We start from the raw sequence: 13,388 nt of genomic DNA, 5'->3' as shown, positions 1-13,388 counted from the left end.
AGGGCCCTTTCCCTTACACACTGGACTGTGAACTCAACGGACCCGCAACCCACAGAGATTTCAAGAGCAAGAGTGACACCTGCGCAAAGGAAGGCAAAAGCCAGCCAGCAAAGACTCACCTGGTCGAAGCAAAGTGATGGCGCACCCGCCCCCTCCAGCCCCGGTCAGTTTGCTATGCAGCCCGTGGGAGGAAGTGACCTGGCAGACGCGGTCCAGCTGGGCGTGGCCGACCCCGATGCCATTGAGGAGGTGCTGGTTGATGTCCACCAAGTCCTGAGGGGGAAAAGCAGCGACACCCATGGGAGGAGAAACGTGGAGAAGCAGGGAAGGTGCCAAAAAAGCCCAAGCTCGTTTTTCTATTTTGAAAGCAGGATCCTAGTCCTCATGGCACAAAGGAAGGAGTCAAGAAAAGGGGGCTTACCTCCAGCCTGCAGTAGTGTTCCTGAGATGGGTCTTCGGCCATTGCCTCAAGAACACCTTCGCATTCCCCAGAAATTGCATCTATAGCAGTCAGCATCGGCTCCATGACAGCTGGAAACTGCAGGAGGAAAAAATTATTTAAGCTCTCTTGGCATGGTTATAATGTTTACTTTTAAAAAAATAAATACACTGCTCAAAAAAATAAAGGGAACCCTTCAATAACACATCCTAGATCTCAATGAATGAAATATTCTCATTGAATAATTTGTTCTGTACAAAGTTGTGCACAACAGCAGGTGAAATGGATTTTATTTATTTATTTATTAGATTTGTATGCCGCCCCTCTCCGTAGACTCAGGACGGCTCACAACACGATAAAACAGTTCATGACAAATCTAATAATTTACAATTTAAAATATTTAAAAAACCCAATTTTTAAGCAGACATACCTACAAACATACCATACATAAATTGTATAGGCCCGGGGGAGATATCTCAATTCCCCCATGCCTGACAACAAAGGTGGGTTTTAAGGAGTTTATGAAAGGCAAGGAGGGTGGGGGCAGTTCTAATCTCTGGAAGGAGCTGGTTCCAGAGAGTCGGAGCTGCCACAGAGAAGGCTCTTCCCCTGGGGCCCGCCAACCGACATTGTTTAGTTAATGGGACCCGGAGAAGGCCAGTGTTGCTTCCTAAGTGGACAGTTTGATTTCACAGAGGTTTGATTGACTTGGAGTCATATTCTGTTGTTTAAGGGTTCCCTTTATTTTTTTTTGAGCAGTATAGTTAGCCAGAAAGGGGCCCTCGTGAATTTATACGCGCTTATTATTATTTATACATGCCTATGCTCCTTATACAGCCCCTCTTTCTCTCCAAACCTTAATGTATTCCGACATATCACCAACTATAAATTCTGAACAGTCACAAAGGCCGCAGAGAGGAACCGGAGGGAGAAATACCTTCAGGAGTCTGGCTTTAACCCCAGCAACCAGGATCTTGGTGCTGCGTGGAACCTTAGTGTTGGTCAGTAAGATCCGTAAAGAGGGCACGCTGAGAAGAAAAAGAAATCCAGTTGACCGTCTGGGAATTGCTATGCAACAGCTAAGAATGCGGGCGCCCTCACACACAGCCTAAGGAGGAAGGGGGGGCTTTTCCCCCTTATATAGAGCGCTGGTGAGACCCCATTTGGAATAATGCTGTGTCCAGTTCTGGAGACCTCACCTACAAAAGATATTGACAAAATTGAACGGGTCCAAAGACGGGCTACAAAAACGGTGGAAGGTCTTTAGCATAAAACGTATGAGGAAAGACTTCATGAACTCCATCTGTAGAGTCTGGAGGACAGAAGGGAAAGGGGGGACACGATCGAAACATTTAAATGTGTGAAAGGGTTAAATAGGGTCCAGGAGGGAAGTGTTTTTAACAGGAAAGTGAACACAAGAACAAGGGGACACAATCTGAGGTTAGTTGGGGGAAAGATCAGAAGCAACATGAGAAAATATTATTTGACTGAAAGAGTCGTAGATCCTTGGAACAAACTTCCAGCAGACGTGGTAGATAAACCCACAGTAACTGAATTTAAACCTGCCTGGGATAAACATCGATCCATCCTAAGATAAGATATAGGAAATAGTATCAGGGCAGACGAGATGGACCAGAGGGTCTTTTTCTGCCGTCTTCTATGTTTCTATGTTTTATTTCCCCCCTAAGGACCTGGAAGTTGACAGCCTGGGAGGGGGGGGGGAGATTTCACTTCCTCACCCAGGGGTGGGCTGCTGCCTGGACGGGGCAGGGAGGGGACGCAGTGGGGTAGCGAAAATGGAGCTCCACCCCAGAGCCCCCAATCTGCACTGAAAGATGTTGAAAGAAAATGCATAACCCACATCTCCAGTGGGGTGGTAAAAATTTTGGTAGCCCTTCGCTGTCCTCCCCCCTTTTGTCCACAAGAATCTCTACAGCAGGAAAAGCGAAATTCTCCCAGCAGGAAAAAGCCCCCCGGCCCCCTCCCTCCCTCCCCAGGGGGACTGAAGCATCCCGCCGCCTCCACTTCCACTCCCGCAAAGGCCGCACAGCCAGTGGCTACCAGGAAGGGCCCTTCGCTCGCTAAGCTTAATCACCAATTAGAGCCACGGTTTGGTTAGAATTAGCCCGGCAGCGTGTAGCAAGCGCTCTCGGCCCGACCCAACCAAGGCCCACATTCTGCAAAGCCCAAATAACTTTGTTTTCTAATAACCGCCAACAGAATAAGTGGTGTCTAACATTAGCTGCTAATAGAGCAATTTCACGCCCTGCGAAAGATTCTAATGAAGTCCGATTAAGCCAGGCTGGCGGAAGGTGCCGGGGGGGGGGATGGGGGGGAGGCTGAGCCTTCACTGGCAATCTCGTTTCCCAAGCCCTGGCAACGCTTAGCACGCACACTCTCTAATGGGATGCTCGCTTAATGGAGGCTGCCTGCGCAGTGGGAGACCTCAGGCCCAGAGGGGGGTCAGTGGAAGGGTTAAGGGTGGGTCTGAGCGAGTTTGGGGGCATGGCAGGCCTTGGGTCACTGCCGGTTTGTCTAGTGTGTGTGTGGGGGGGAATTCCTGCTACTGGTTCTATAGAACCAGCAGGAACCCACCTCTAGGAAGGATAGAAACATAGAAGTCTGATGGCAGAAAAAGACCTCATGGTCCATCTAGTCTGCCCTTATACTATTTTCTGTATTTTATCTTACAATGGATCTATGTTTATCCCAGGCATGTTTACATTCAGTTACTGTGGATTTATCCACCACTTCTGCTGGAAGTTTGTTCCAAGGATCTACTACTCTTTCAGTAAAATAATATTTTCTCATGTTGCTTCTGATCTTTCCCCCAACTAACTTCAGATTGTGTCCCCTTGTTTTTGGGTTCACTTTCCTATTAAAAACACTTCCCTCCTGGACCTTATTTAACCCTTTCACATATTCAAATGTTTCGATCCTGTCCCCCCTTTTCCTTCTGTCCTCCAGACTCTACAGATTGAGTTCATGAAGTCTTTCCTGGTAAGTTTTATGCTTGAGACCTTCTGGGGCTGGGATGCTGGGGCTGTCCTTCCAGAAGAAGACTCTGGGTCAGTAACAGCGATAGGGATATAATTACGGAAGTGAATTCCACTGTTGGTATCTGTCTGTCAGCGAACCAGCTAGCCTCTGAGAAATAAATCCCAAACCACTGCTGTGTGAACCCAGAAAAGTCCCATTTATAACCAGAGCCATGTCTGGATTCTTGCCGTGAAATACCAACCGTGGAATTCTCTTCCGTAATTGTCTACCACAACCCCACTCCCGCAAGTGAGCCACATGTGCCAATCCGGGGAAGGGAAGGCTGGCTCTCTCCTTGTGCAGTCGATCTCGGGCCCTGCACAGAGAATGTGCCGCGGTGCCAATCTCTCCCTCCCACCCCTCCCACATCCCTAGCGCTGTTACTGAATCAGCCTATCGAGGCTTCTCCCTTTTTAAAAAAAAAAATCAAATCTTTTTAACATGCTGGACGTTGAAGAAGAAAACTATCTTTTCATGAAGGAAACACCAACAGCTGCGATCCTACTAAAAGTACCACTCAATTAAAAAAAAAAAGATTTTATAAAGCCACCAAGTCTCGTCAAAAGTACCTAAATGTTGAAGCTCAAGCGACCCTCACCTTTTCAACGCAGAGATTTTTCCTGAAACATAGCGCAAGGCTCCACCTAAAACATTCGGAAAAGAAGGAAAGGAAAATTGCTCCCCAGATGTTTCGCCTTCCCACACTCGGCGGAATTGCTTGGTTTCATCTCGCAAGAGGGAAACACCCGTCTCCCCCTTTGCCACAAGCCCAGAGCAGGGGGGCCTGGAGCATTGAATGTGACAGCTCAGTTCGGTGCCTAAGAGGGGGGGGGGGCAACACCTCCCCCTGCTGCACCTGAGCCCCTTCGGAAATGCAGAAGAAGGACAGAAGAGACCAACCCCAGGTGCTCACAGCGTTGTCCACTCCGGAAGGATTCCCATGGATCACTTGCTCTCCTCGGAAGGCCAACCGGTTGATCACGTCCAGCTCCTCCTTGGTCCACCTGGAAGAGCAGGAGAGGCCTCGGTTGAGATCACCCTCTCAGCAGACCTCTTGTCCCCCTTTGACCAGCTGCTTCTGGTCCTTTAAACCAAAATGCACCTGGGCCCCTAGAAGTGCAACCTTATCTCTGAGTGACAAGGGCCTTTAAGATGATTGAAAGCTGCCATAACACATGGCCTGGACAGGTGGAAACAATTTCCTAACCCCTCTTTCTTTCTTTCTTTCTTTCCTTCCTTTCTCTTTTTCTTTCTTCCTTTCTCTTTCTTCCTTTCTCTTTCTTTCTTTCTCTTCCTTCCTTTCTCTTTCTTTTCTTTCTTCCTTCCTTCCTTCCTTTCTCTTTCTTTATTTCTCTTTCTTTATTTCTCTTTCTTTATTTCTCTTTCTTTATTTCTCTTTCTTTATTTCTCTTTCTTTCCTATCTATCTATCTATCTATCTATCTATCTATCTATCTATCTATCTATCTATCTATCTATCTATCTATCTATCTATCTGTTGTGGTTCAGCCTGGGACCCCTCCGGGAATGGCTGATTTGCTGTCGGCTTCCAGCTCAGAGGGAGAGGCTGAGGACCAGGAGGTGCAGACTGACGAGGAAGCGGAATCCCAGGCTGAAAAGAAGGACAGCCAGAGTTCCACCAGGGGGAGCTCTCCCCAGCAAGCAGCCTGGATTCCCTGGGGGAAGATGCTCATGACATCATAGATATGCGACAAAGGAGAGCTAATCAGAGACGAACTCAATTGGCTAGGTATTTCCAGCATTAGAGGTCACAGCTGGGTTTGGGTGTGGTGCTTGGGAAAGGATAAAAGGCGGCCCCACCCTTCCTGGCTTGTGGAGTTTTATCTTGGAGATTCGTGAGACCTGTCTGTGAACTTTGGTGGCTACAATCCTGGTTTGTGCCTTGGACTATTGAAACCTTGGGGGGGTGTGCCAGCAAGAAGCTTGTGAAATTGACTGGACATCAGGACCCTGTTGTAACGTATTGTAACCTGTCTGCTGTGAAGACAGGTTTTCCTTTGTGCTTATTTTTTCCTGCTATAAAATACTTTTGGATTTTACCAGAGTGTCTGGCTGTTTTTTCAGTGGGTGTGGAGGTCTGGGAAAACCCAGACAGAACATCTATCTATCTATCTATCTATCTATCAGATTTGTATGCCGCCCCTCTCCGTAGACTCACCTAGCTGCTTCCTGGCCCTCCTGCAGAGGGTAGCCGATGATGCCACATCCAGAGAGCAAAGCCCCTGCCAGGCAGACCGAATACGCTGCACTGGACCCTAACCCAGCGCCAGGGGGCAGCTCAGACCAGACCAAGATGTCAACGGTGGGCAGAACCCTGAAAGATAAGAACACTGCGAGCATTAAAGTTTTGCAATTCTACTCCTTCCTTTCCTCACGCTGAGCAGAATTTAAGAGTCTTTGCTTTCACGACGAGTCCCAACAGGCTTACAGAACGAGTAAGAGCACAGAACCGGTCTTTCTCCTCTGGTTTTTTTTCTAGATTTGGGCCTCAGAAACAAGCGAGTGGTGTCATATGTTGCCATCTCCTCGTTTCCTGATTTTTAATCTACACCCTGATTTTATTTCATGGCTCACGAAAGAGTTATTTTGTGCAAGTAATTATCCCACACTCCTGATTTTAAATTCAGGTAACAGTAAAAACATCTATTTCTCCTCTGTTGTCTTCCACTGTCAATCTTTGAGTCTGCGGAGAGGGGCGGCATACAAATCTGATTAAACTTAAACTTAAACTTGGCTGTATCCCATTCTTTCAGTCTAATTTATTTATTTATTTTATTTATTTGTTCAATTTTTATGCCGCCCTTCTCCTTAGACTCAGGGCGGCTTACAACATGTTAGCAACAGCACTTTTTAACAGAGAATCAGCCTATTGCCCCCACAATCCGGGTCCTCCTAATGTATCTTGCACTGCACGTTCTTTAGGATCCGTATGAACCGTCACCTGCACATTCGCCAAACCCTCCCGACATTCCCGGAGGAGGGCAGGGAAGCCCCACACTCCCCACCCATGCCTCCAGATCCTTCCTGTGGAGGTTGGGAAGAGAGGTTTAAGCAACCCTGTCTGCCCGGAGCGAAGGAGCCACAAGGCAAAGGTGAGACCCACCGTCTTACCCGCATTCGGACGCCACAGATAGGTACAGATAAAGGAAGGCTGCTGCAGCTACACCCTGGGCCGCTTCGTGTCCACTGTCGCCCCCCGCAAACTCTTTCAGCTTCTCCACTTGTTCGGCGCTGGGCGGCTGCGCTTCAGGCCATTCAACTGAGGAGAGACAGCAAGAGGCATCGTCTTCCAGGCCCAGAAGGGGAGGCAATACCCATTCCTTCAATGTCTTTGGACAACACGTTCTAACCATTCCAGGTACATCAGGATGACACCAGCAGCAAGTCCCAGACCAGAGGCGGAATTTGAGGGATGCTGTTTTGAAAGCACACGGCCTGATTGCCAGGTAAAGACTATCAGGTGTGCTTATGAAATAGTGAACACACTCTCAAAGGGGGTTTCGGGAAACCTCACCCCTTGCAGGGTCCTCTGAGGCCACCAACCAAAAGCTTTAAGATCAAGCTGGTTTTTGGAGCCCTGCAAAGAGAGCGAAGCATCGTAGAATGAGAAGACGAGGATGAGAGGCTGCCTGTTGTTGCTTTTGGGGGCGCAACAGGCCCATGTGCCCAGCCTCAGAGGGGCTCCTTGGGGGTCAGGAGGAATTCCCCAAAGGCGCCTTGTGCCTACCTGAGAAGGTGGCTAGCAGGGGCTGGAGCTCCGCTGCTTCCCAGCTTAGTTGGGTCCCCAGATTCGGCAGCTGCAGGGAGATTTTCCCGTCCTGTCGCGGCGTCATCCGGAGGAAAGTCCGCAGGTTCAGTGCCGTTGCCAGAGCCACCTGTATCCCAAAGGTATCCGAGGAAAGCATCAGAGGGTGGAAGCCTTGGGGACCATTTGGGGATGGATTGACACTGATAAAAATCAAGGGCTGGAAAGGAAGGAAATGGCCCCCCTCCCTCCCAAAGGGCATAAAATCAAGCTTTCTGAGACAACCCATGAAAGGGATCTTGGGGTTTTGGTGGACAGCTCAATGAAGGTGTCAACCCAGTGCACAGCAGCAGTAATAATAATAATAATAATTATTATTATTAGTGGTACTTGGCACGCTGGGCGCAGTACCAAAGGATCTCAGCGGACATTTGAAAACCATCGGAATTGACAAAATCTCCACCTGTCAATTGCAAAAAGCCACTTTACTGGGATCGGCAAACATAATTCGTCGCTACATCACGCAGTCCTAGGTGCTGGGGAAGCGCCCGACTGGTGAGGAAATACGAAATCCAGCATAGTGATCTCGTTTGCTGTGTTGTATTGACCTAATAATAATAATAATAATAATAATAATAATAATAATAATAATTTATTAGATTTGTATGCTGCCCCTCTCCGAAGACTTGTAAAAAAAGGAAATTCCATGCTTGGCACGATTATGAAGGGAATTGAAAATAGGTGGGCAAGTGTTCTATTGCCTCTGTACAAATCGATAATGAGACCACACTTGGAGTCCTGTGTACAGTTCTGGTCACTGCACCTCAAGAAGCATATAAGGGAAGTGGAAAAAGTGCAAAAAAGGGCAACAGGGATGATCAAAGAAATGGAGCCCCTCCCTTATGAAACCAGGTTGCAAGGCCTTGGTCTCTTCAGCCTTGAAAGACGGTGTTTAAGGGGTGACTTGATCGAAGGGTATAAAATCATACATGGGATAGAAAAGGTGGATAGAGAAAAATTATTTTCTCTATCACACAATACTAGGATGAGGGGGCCCTCCCTAAAGCTCACAGGTGAGAAAGTGAGGACAAATAAAGGGAGATATTTCTTCCCCCAGAGGGTCCTTGGTTGATGGGGTTCCCTTCCAGAAGAGGTCGTGACAGCTGTCAGCCTGGAGAGCTTCAAGGCAGGATGAGACAGATTCAGGGATGCCAAGTGTATCATAGGTGGTGATTGAAACAGGTGTCCAAGTGTTCCTCCCACCCCCCCTCCCTTTTCGAAAGGGAGGTCCACGTGCCCCCTCCATGCAGGTGGAGGCAGGCGGGGTTCCCTTGTGTCCTATTGTTTGGGGGGTGAAGGGAAAGGGGGGGGTCTTTGCCTCCTCTTTCTGCTCCAGGTCCCCCTGGACAATTGGGGGGGGGGGCACTGGGGCCACAGAAGGCGGGACTCGAGGGGCTTCGGCCCATCCATCCGGGCTCTTCTCAGGAACCCCTCCGCCCTTGGGGGGGGGTCCTCGGGGGGGGGGGCGAGCGCGGCCTACCTTTCCGTGCACCACCGCATGCTCGCCGTGCAGGATCACCTTCCCTGGGGCCGAGAGCACCAGCTGCCGCTTCCACATCGCCGCCCTGTCGGCAGAAACGACCCGTCCGTCCGCCCGTCCGAGGGGGGCAAAGCTGCCCGCCTCCCCCGCCTGCGTCCCCGACCCGACCCTCGACCTTTGCCCCCTGGGGAGAACTTTTCGCGCAATGCATGCTGGGCCGCCGGGAGAGACCCTCACCTGCCTCAGCCGCCGCTCCAAGTGAGCCGAACATTCCGAGGGGGCGTGGCCGGCGCTCCGCCTAATCAGGCGACGCGGACACCGACTTCCCTTCCCGCGATTGGCCGCTTCCCGCAGGGTCGCGCCCAATCGGGAGCCGAGGGAGGGAAACACCTGCGACGGCTGCCGGGAAGGGCCAAGCCTGTTGGGTTTGCGCTTCGTCTGCGTCCCTGGGCATGGCGGCTGGCGGGGCGGGCTGGCGGGGCGGGCGTTTCCTCCTGGCGCGAGTGGCGGCCGGGGCTGCCCGCGGCGGGGCGAAGAGGAGCCGGGCCTCTTGCAAGGAACCGGGGGCCGACCCGCCCGGGTGAGGAGCACGTGCAGGGGGGACGCGGCGGGAGGCTGCCGAATGCACGGGGGGGGGGGGGGGGGGATGTCCTTGGCGCGGGAGCAGAGTGGACGTCCTAAGGAGCAACGGTGGCCTGGGCTCGCCCCCGTGGCTTTGAGGGCTAGCCGAGTCCAGTGCAATTCTGCTGCTGCACCTGGACAGGTAGCAAAACCGTGCATGATTTTGCTACCTGCCCAGGTGCAGCAGCAGAATTTTGCTTCCTGCCCAGATGCAGCAGGAGAATTGCACTGGACTCGGCTAGCACCTGCGTGTCTGCTAACACCTCCGTGGCGCTTCTGCATGTCCGCATGCGATTTTTCTACCTGCCCAGGTGTGGTAGCATAATTGCACTGGACTCCGCTAGCACCTGCACTCAGAGGCACGAGGGCGAGCCCACCTCTGGGCGGGAGGGGGCAGAGGGGTTTGCGGGAGACAGAGGTGGCCCTGGGGTTTTGCCTTCAGGCGGCTCCTCTTTGCTCCTTTGCAGGCCAGATTCCAAGCCCAGGAAAAGCCCCGGAGCCCCCAAGATCTACACCAGGACGGGAGACCAAGGTAGCCCCTCCGGAAGGCATCAGGACTGGCCCTAGAGTGCTGGGTCCCGTCGGGGTTGAATCAAATTGAATAAATGAAGTTGGGCCTCCTCCTTCGCTGACCAAGTCCCCATTTTCTGTCTCTTGTTGGGTTTCAAGGCTTCTCAAGCACCTTCACCGGGGAGAGGCGAGCCAAGGATGACCAGATCTTCGAGGCTTTGGGAAGCCTGGACGAACTGAGTTCGGCTCTAGGGTAATTGCACGATTGACTTTGAGCTTTTATGCCAAGATATTTCAGTGCCGCCGCCTCCTATTCCCATTAAGTGTTGCTGGCTGCCTGTCAGGAATTGGGCCTTTGCCCCTTGGCCAGGGGGAGGTAAAAGTTCGCTTTGAATTGGAAACACAAATCTTGCAAAGTAATTTTAACATCTAAAAGTAATGGCAGCGTTCTTGCTACACACCCACTCTGTAGAGGTTGAGGAAAAAATGTGACACTTTCATAGATTTCAGACTGCCTTAATAGTGGCTGCATAGTAGTAGAGGCGGGGTGGGGGGGTCACATCTGGCGACTCAGTCTGTTCTTTTCCACTGCAGCTTAAGTGCTGAATTTGGCAGTGAAAGTGGCCACACGTTTGTGGAAGAACTCCACAAGGTGAGAAATATGTTGGAACCATCCTTTCTATCTGGGCCAAGCTGTTGCTCCTGACTTTGAGAGGCGCATAAGCTCCCTTGCAGGTGACACCACCCTTCTGTACCCCAAACATGTCTTGGCTTCCTCACCGCAGGTCCAGTGCATGCTGCAAGACGCCAGCTCTAATGTGGCAACGCCCATCTCTTCCGCCAGGGAGTCTCACCTGAGTAAGTAGGACTTCTCTGAGAAGCTTGGCAAGGAACATGCTTTTCAAACAAGCTGCTTTGTCTGCCAAGAGTTGAAAGCCCAATTTCTCCCATGGCTGTTTCACCAACTGCATTGACCACCTGCTTTTCCTGGTTGTAATTCGAAGGGTCCCCAAGTGAGGGGAGCCTGCTGTCGGATTTGAGACTCTGCAGTCATTCTGGGCAGATCCATGTTCTAACCTGGGAGAGGGAGAAGCATTCTGGGCAGGTTCCAAGGAGCTTGAGGCTTTGACCAGACTTTGCTCCAGGCCCACCTTGTGTGACTGGCCTTCCTCCTCTTCCTCCTCCTCCTCCTCTTCAGAGCGAACATCCTTCAGTGAGGAGCCCGTGCTGGAGTTGGAAAGCTGGATAGACAAATACTCAGATCAGCTCCCACCGCTCACCTCCTTCATCTTGCCAGTAGGTTCTTGATGTGCCCTTCTGTGTTTTGTGCCTGGAGTCAGGATAGAAACCCAAGTGTTTTTTCCTGCCAGGATCACAATGTAGGATGTGTTCAAAAAGGCAGCCAGAGGGGTCTTCTTTGAGAGGGCCCCTAAATCATAGGACCCAGCGAATCTTGTCTTGTCTTTGTTGTCATTCCAGTCTGGTGGGAAGAGCAGCACTGCGCTCCACCTCTCCAGAGCTGTGTGTCGCAGAGCCGAGAGGCGGTAAGGGACGGGGCCCGGAGGCGGGTTTGGGAATAAATGCTCCCCTAGAAGGTGCTGCAGGGGACCCCGGCTGGATTGGTGGCTTTTAGAGTTGATAGAGCCGTGGGAGACAGGAGGAAGCCATTACCCAAATGGTGGCTGTCACAAATTAGACCCCTGGGCTCGAGGGAGGGCAGGCACAGAGTTGTGGCAACGCTGATCCTTGGCCAGGATGGTTTTCTTTTTGTGAACTTCAGTTGCTTTGTGGCATCGTGGCATTTGGGCCCCTGTCTCCTTGTGCCTCCACAGTGTGGTTCCTTTGGTGAAACTAGGAGAAGCCGATGCAAATGTGGCCAAGTATTTAAACAGGTAAGTTGGGTTTAAATCAGCAGACAAATGTTGCAGGCTGTAGCTGTGGTCCAACCACAGGGAAGAGCAATTTGGCTTTCTGCCCTGCGCCAGGCAGGCAACGGGACATTGCTGGAGAGGCACAGAAAACATTGCGACACTGCCAGAAAGAGACCGAAAAGGCTCGGTGCTACTTTACACTAGGCCTGTGGTTCAAAGTGCTTCAAGGGGGATATTGGGGCAGAAGTGGGGATTCTTGTCTCTGTACAACCATGGGCTTTTTCTGCATGTGGGAATTGGAGGTCGGGCCTGTCCATCCTCTCCCCTCTGCCCAGGTGCCACCCCCATCTCTGGCTGGGGTCTCTCTCTCCCGTCCTGCTGTCACCAGGCTGACCCTTTTCTCCCCCATGTCCAGGCTGAGTGACTTTCTGTTTGTCTTGGCCCGGTTTGCTGCAAAGCAGGAAGGGAAGGTGGAGCAAATCTACCGAAGGACGCAGCCCCGAGACTGAACCCACGAAGGCACGAGGTGCAACGGACAACTAGTAGAAGGCAAAAATGGAGCGTGAAATCTGAAGTGCCAGTAGGAACCCACGGAAGTTCAGATTCCCGACTGCTTTGTGGGGAGTCCGGCTGGTGAATTGTGAACTCAGAGGAACAACTGAGATGCCTGAAGATGCCGTGGCCGCTTTCTTGGAGGGAATTTAGCCTCGGTCCAGCCCTGCTGGCTTCAGTGATGCCCAGTGCTGCCTGCCAATTTCCTTCGAGCAAGACAAAAAGGGATCTGGATATGTCTCGTCAACAATCTTGAAAAGTGCAGCTTTTGAAAGACGGACACTTTTGGCAAATGTCCCAGAATCCAGCCTGGCCAGTTAAGCTCTTTCGCTGGCTTCTCTTTTCTCCCAGACCTGCCGGGGGGGGGGGGGGTGTTGTTGTTGTTGTTTTTAAAAGACCACATTCTCAACAAAATTTTCAACTTTATTTCCTGAATTTCCAGTGGGAAGAATGTGCCATAGCTAATAATAATAATACTAAGTGATCAAAGAGCAAAATAATTTATTGATTTCCTCTGCCCAAAGTCTCCTGGGAAAAGAGGCATGCAGGGGGGGGGAGAAGGGGGCTTCCGTGGCTCCTGCAGAAGGACCCTCCAGCACCCATACCTGAGTGGCAGCGCAATGCAGGAGGGAGGGGCCTGTTCATTATTGCAAAGCCCGAGTTTGCGCACTGAAGGTTGTGGGAAGCCATGTGCTGCTGCAAGCCACTCCTGCATCCCAGTGGGAGGGAGGGCAAGCACCCCCAAAGGGGGGGCTGAACCCTCCTCCAAGGGGGCAATTTGAAACAGCTCTTTGCGAGGCTTGTAGTGGGGGCCACAGGTCAACCCCTCCAAAGTCCCCAGTGGAAAACCAGGAAGGAAACTGGGTGAACTAACACCCAGAACAGCTTGGTGCTTGTGAAGCTGTCTGGGCCCAGCCCTTAATTGAGGGGAGGGGGGGTATTTCAAGGCAGCAGCTATGTTCTAAAAATTAAAAAGATCTGGATTTAAATAAAAAAACCAACATTTTCAAAATACCTTGCACTGTTTTTAGTTTGTTACAAACCAACTCTT

The 13,388-nt window shown here is 51.1% G+C and overlaps 2 protein-coding genes across 6 annotated transcripts in view; one reads left to right on the top strand and one right to left on the bottom strand.

Moving 5' to 3' along the window:
- LOC139173485 (mevalonate kinase-like) overlaps positions 1-9,112 on the bottom strand; it is a 65,563-nt gene extending 56,451 nt beyond the window's left edge. Inside the window, exons 1-10 of one of the 5 annotated variants that reach the window (XM_070763365.1) lie at positions 9,021-9,112; positions 8,784-8,868; positions 7,226-7,373; positions 6,610-6,757; positions 5,657-5,812; positions 4,379-4,482; positions 4,077-4,122; positions 1,377-1,467; positions 422-538; positions 120-273 (exon numbers count right to left, since the gene is read on the bottom strand). In XM_070763365.1, the coding sequence (XP_070619466.1) occupies positions 120-273; positions 422-538; positions 1,377-1,467; positions 4,077-4,122; positions 4,379-4,482; positions 5,657-5,812; positions 6,610-6,757; positions 7,226-7,373; positions 8,784-8,861 (1,042 nt within the window). In that variant the 5' untranslated portion in view covers positions 8,862-8,868; positions 9,021-9,112. Of the gene's footprint in view, positions 1-119; positions 274-421; positions 539-1,376; positions 1,468-4,076; positions 4,123-4,378; positions 4,483-5,656; positions 5,813-6,609; positions 6,758-7,225; positions 7,374-8,783; positions 8,964-9,020 lie in introns of those variants that run through there. The other 4 variants (XM_070763368.1, XM_070763366.1, XM_070763367.1 and 1 more) reach the window with 4 other exon arrangements.
- A 68-nt stretch (positions 9,113-9,180) lies between these two features.
- Positions 9,181-13,349, top strand: MMAB (metabolism of cobalamin associated B). The gene is made up of 9 exons (XM_070763350.1): positions 9,181-9,363; positions 9,872-9,936; positions 10,074-10,167; positions 10,509-10,566; positions 10,700-10,772; positions 11,113-11,210; positions 11,394-11,458; positions 11,747-11,806; positions 12,201-13,349. Exons 1-9 carry the CDS (start codon positions 9,236-9,238, stop codon positions 12,292-12,294), a joined length of 735 nt encoding a protein of 244 aa, XP_070619451.1. The 5' UTR covers positions 9,181-9,235; the 3' UTR covers positions 12,295-13,349.
- Positions 13,350-13,388: the final 39 nt, after the last annotated feature.

Source organism: Erythrolamprus reginae, chromosome 10 (genome assembly GCF_031021105.1).
Source record: "Erythrolamprus reginae isolate rEryReg1 chromosome 10, rEryReg1.hap1, whole genome shotgun sequence".
Lineage (NCBI taxonomy): Eukaryota > Metazoa > Chordata > Lepidosauria > Squamata > Dipsadidae > Erythrolamprus > Erythrolamprus reginae.
The sequence above is the reverse complement of the archived record's forward strand: the minus strand, read 5'-3'. Positions and strand labels throughout refer to the sequence as shown.

Excerpts from the sequence above, each read along its gene's own strand:
- MMAB (XM_070763350.1), top strand. The coding sequence starts at position 9,236 with ATGGCGGCTGGCGGGGCGGGCTGGCGGGGCGGGCGTTTCCTCCTGGCG. Across the intron at positions 10,567-10,699 it reads TTGTGGAAGAACTCCACAAG|GTCCAGTGCATGCTGCAAGA; the intron begins GTGAGAAATATG and ends TCCTCACCGCAG. Across the intron at positions 10,773-11,112 it reads CGCCAGGGAGTCTCACCTGA|AGCGAACATCCTTCAGTGAG; the intron begins GTAAGTAGGACT and ends CCTCCTCTTCAG.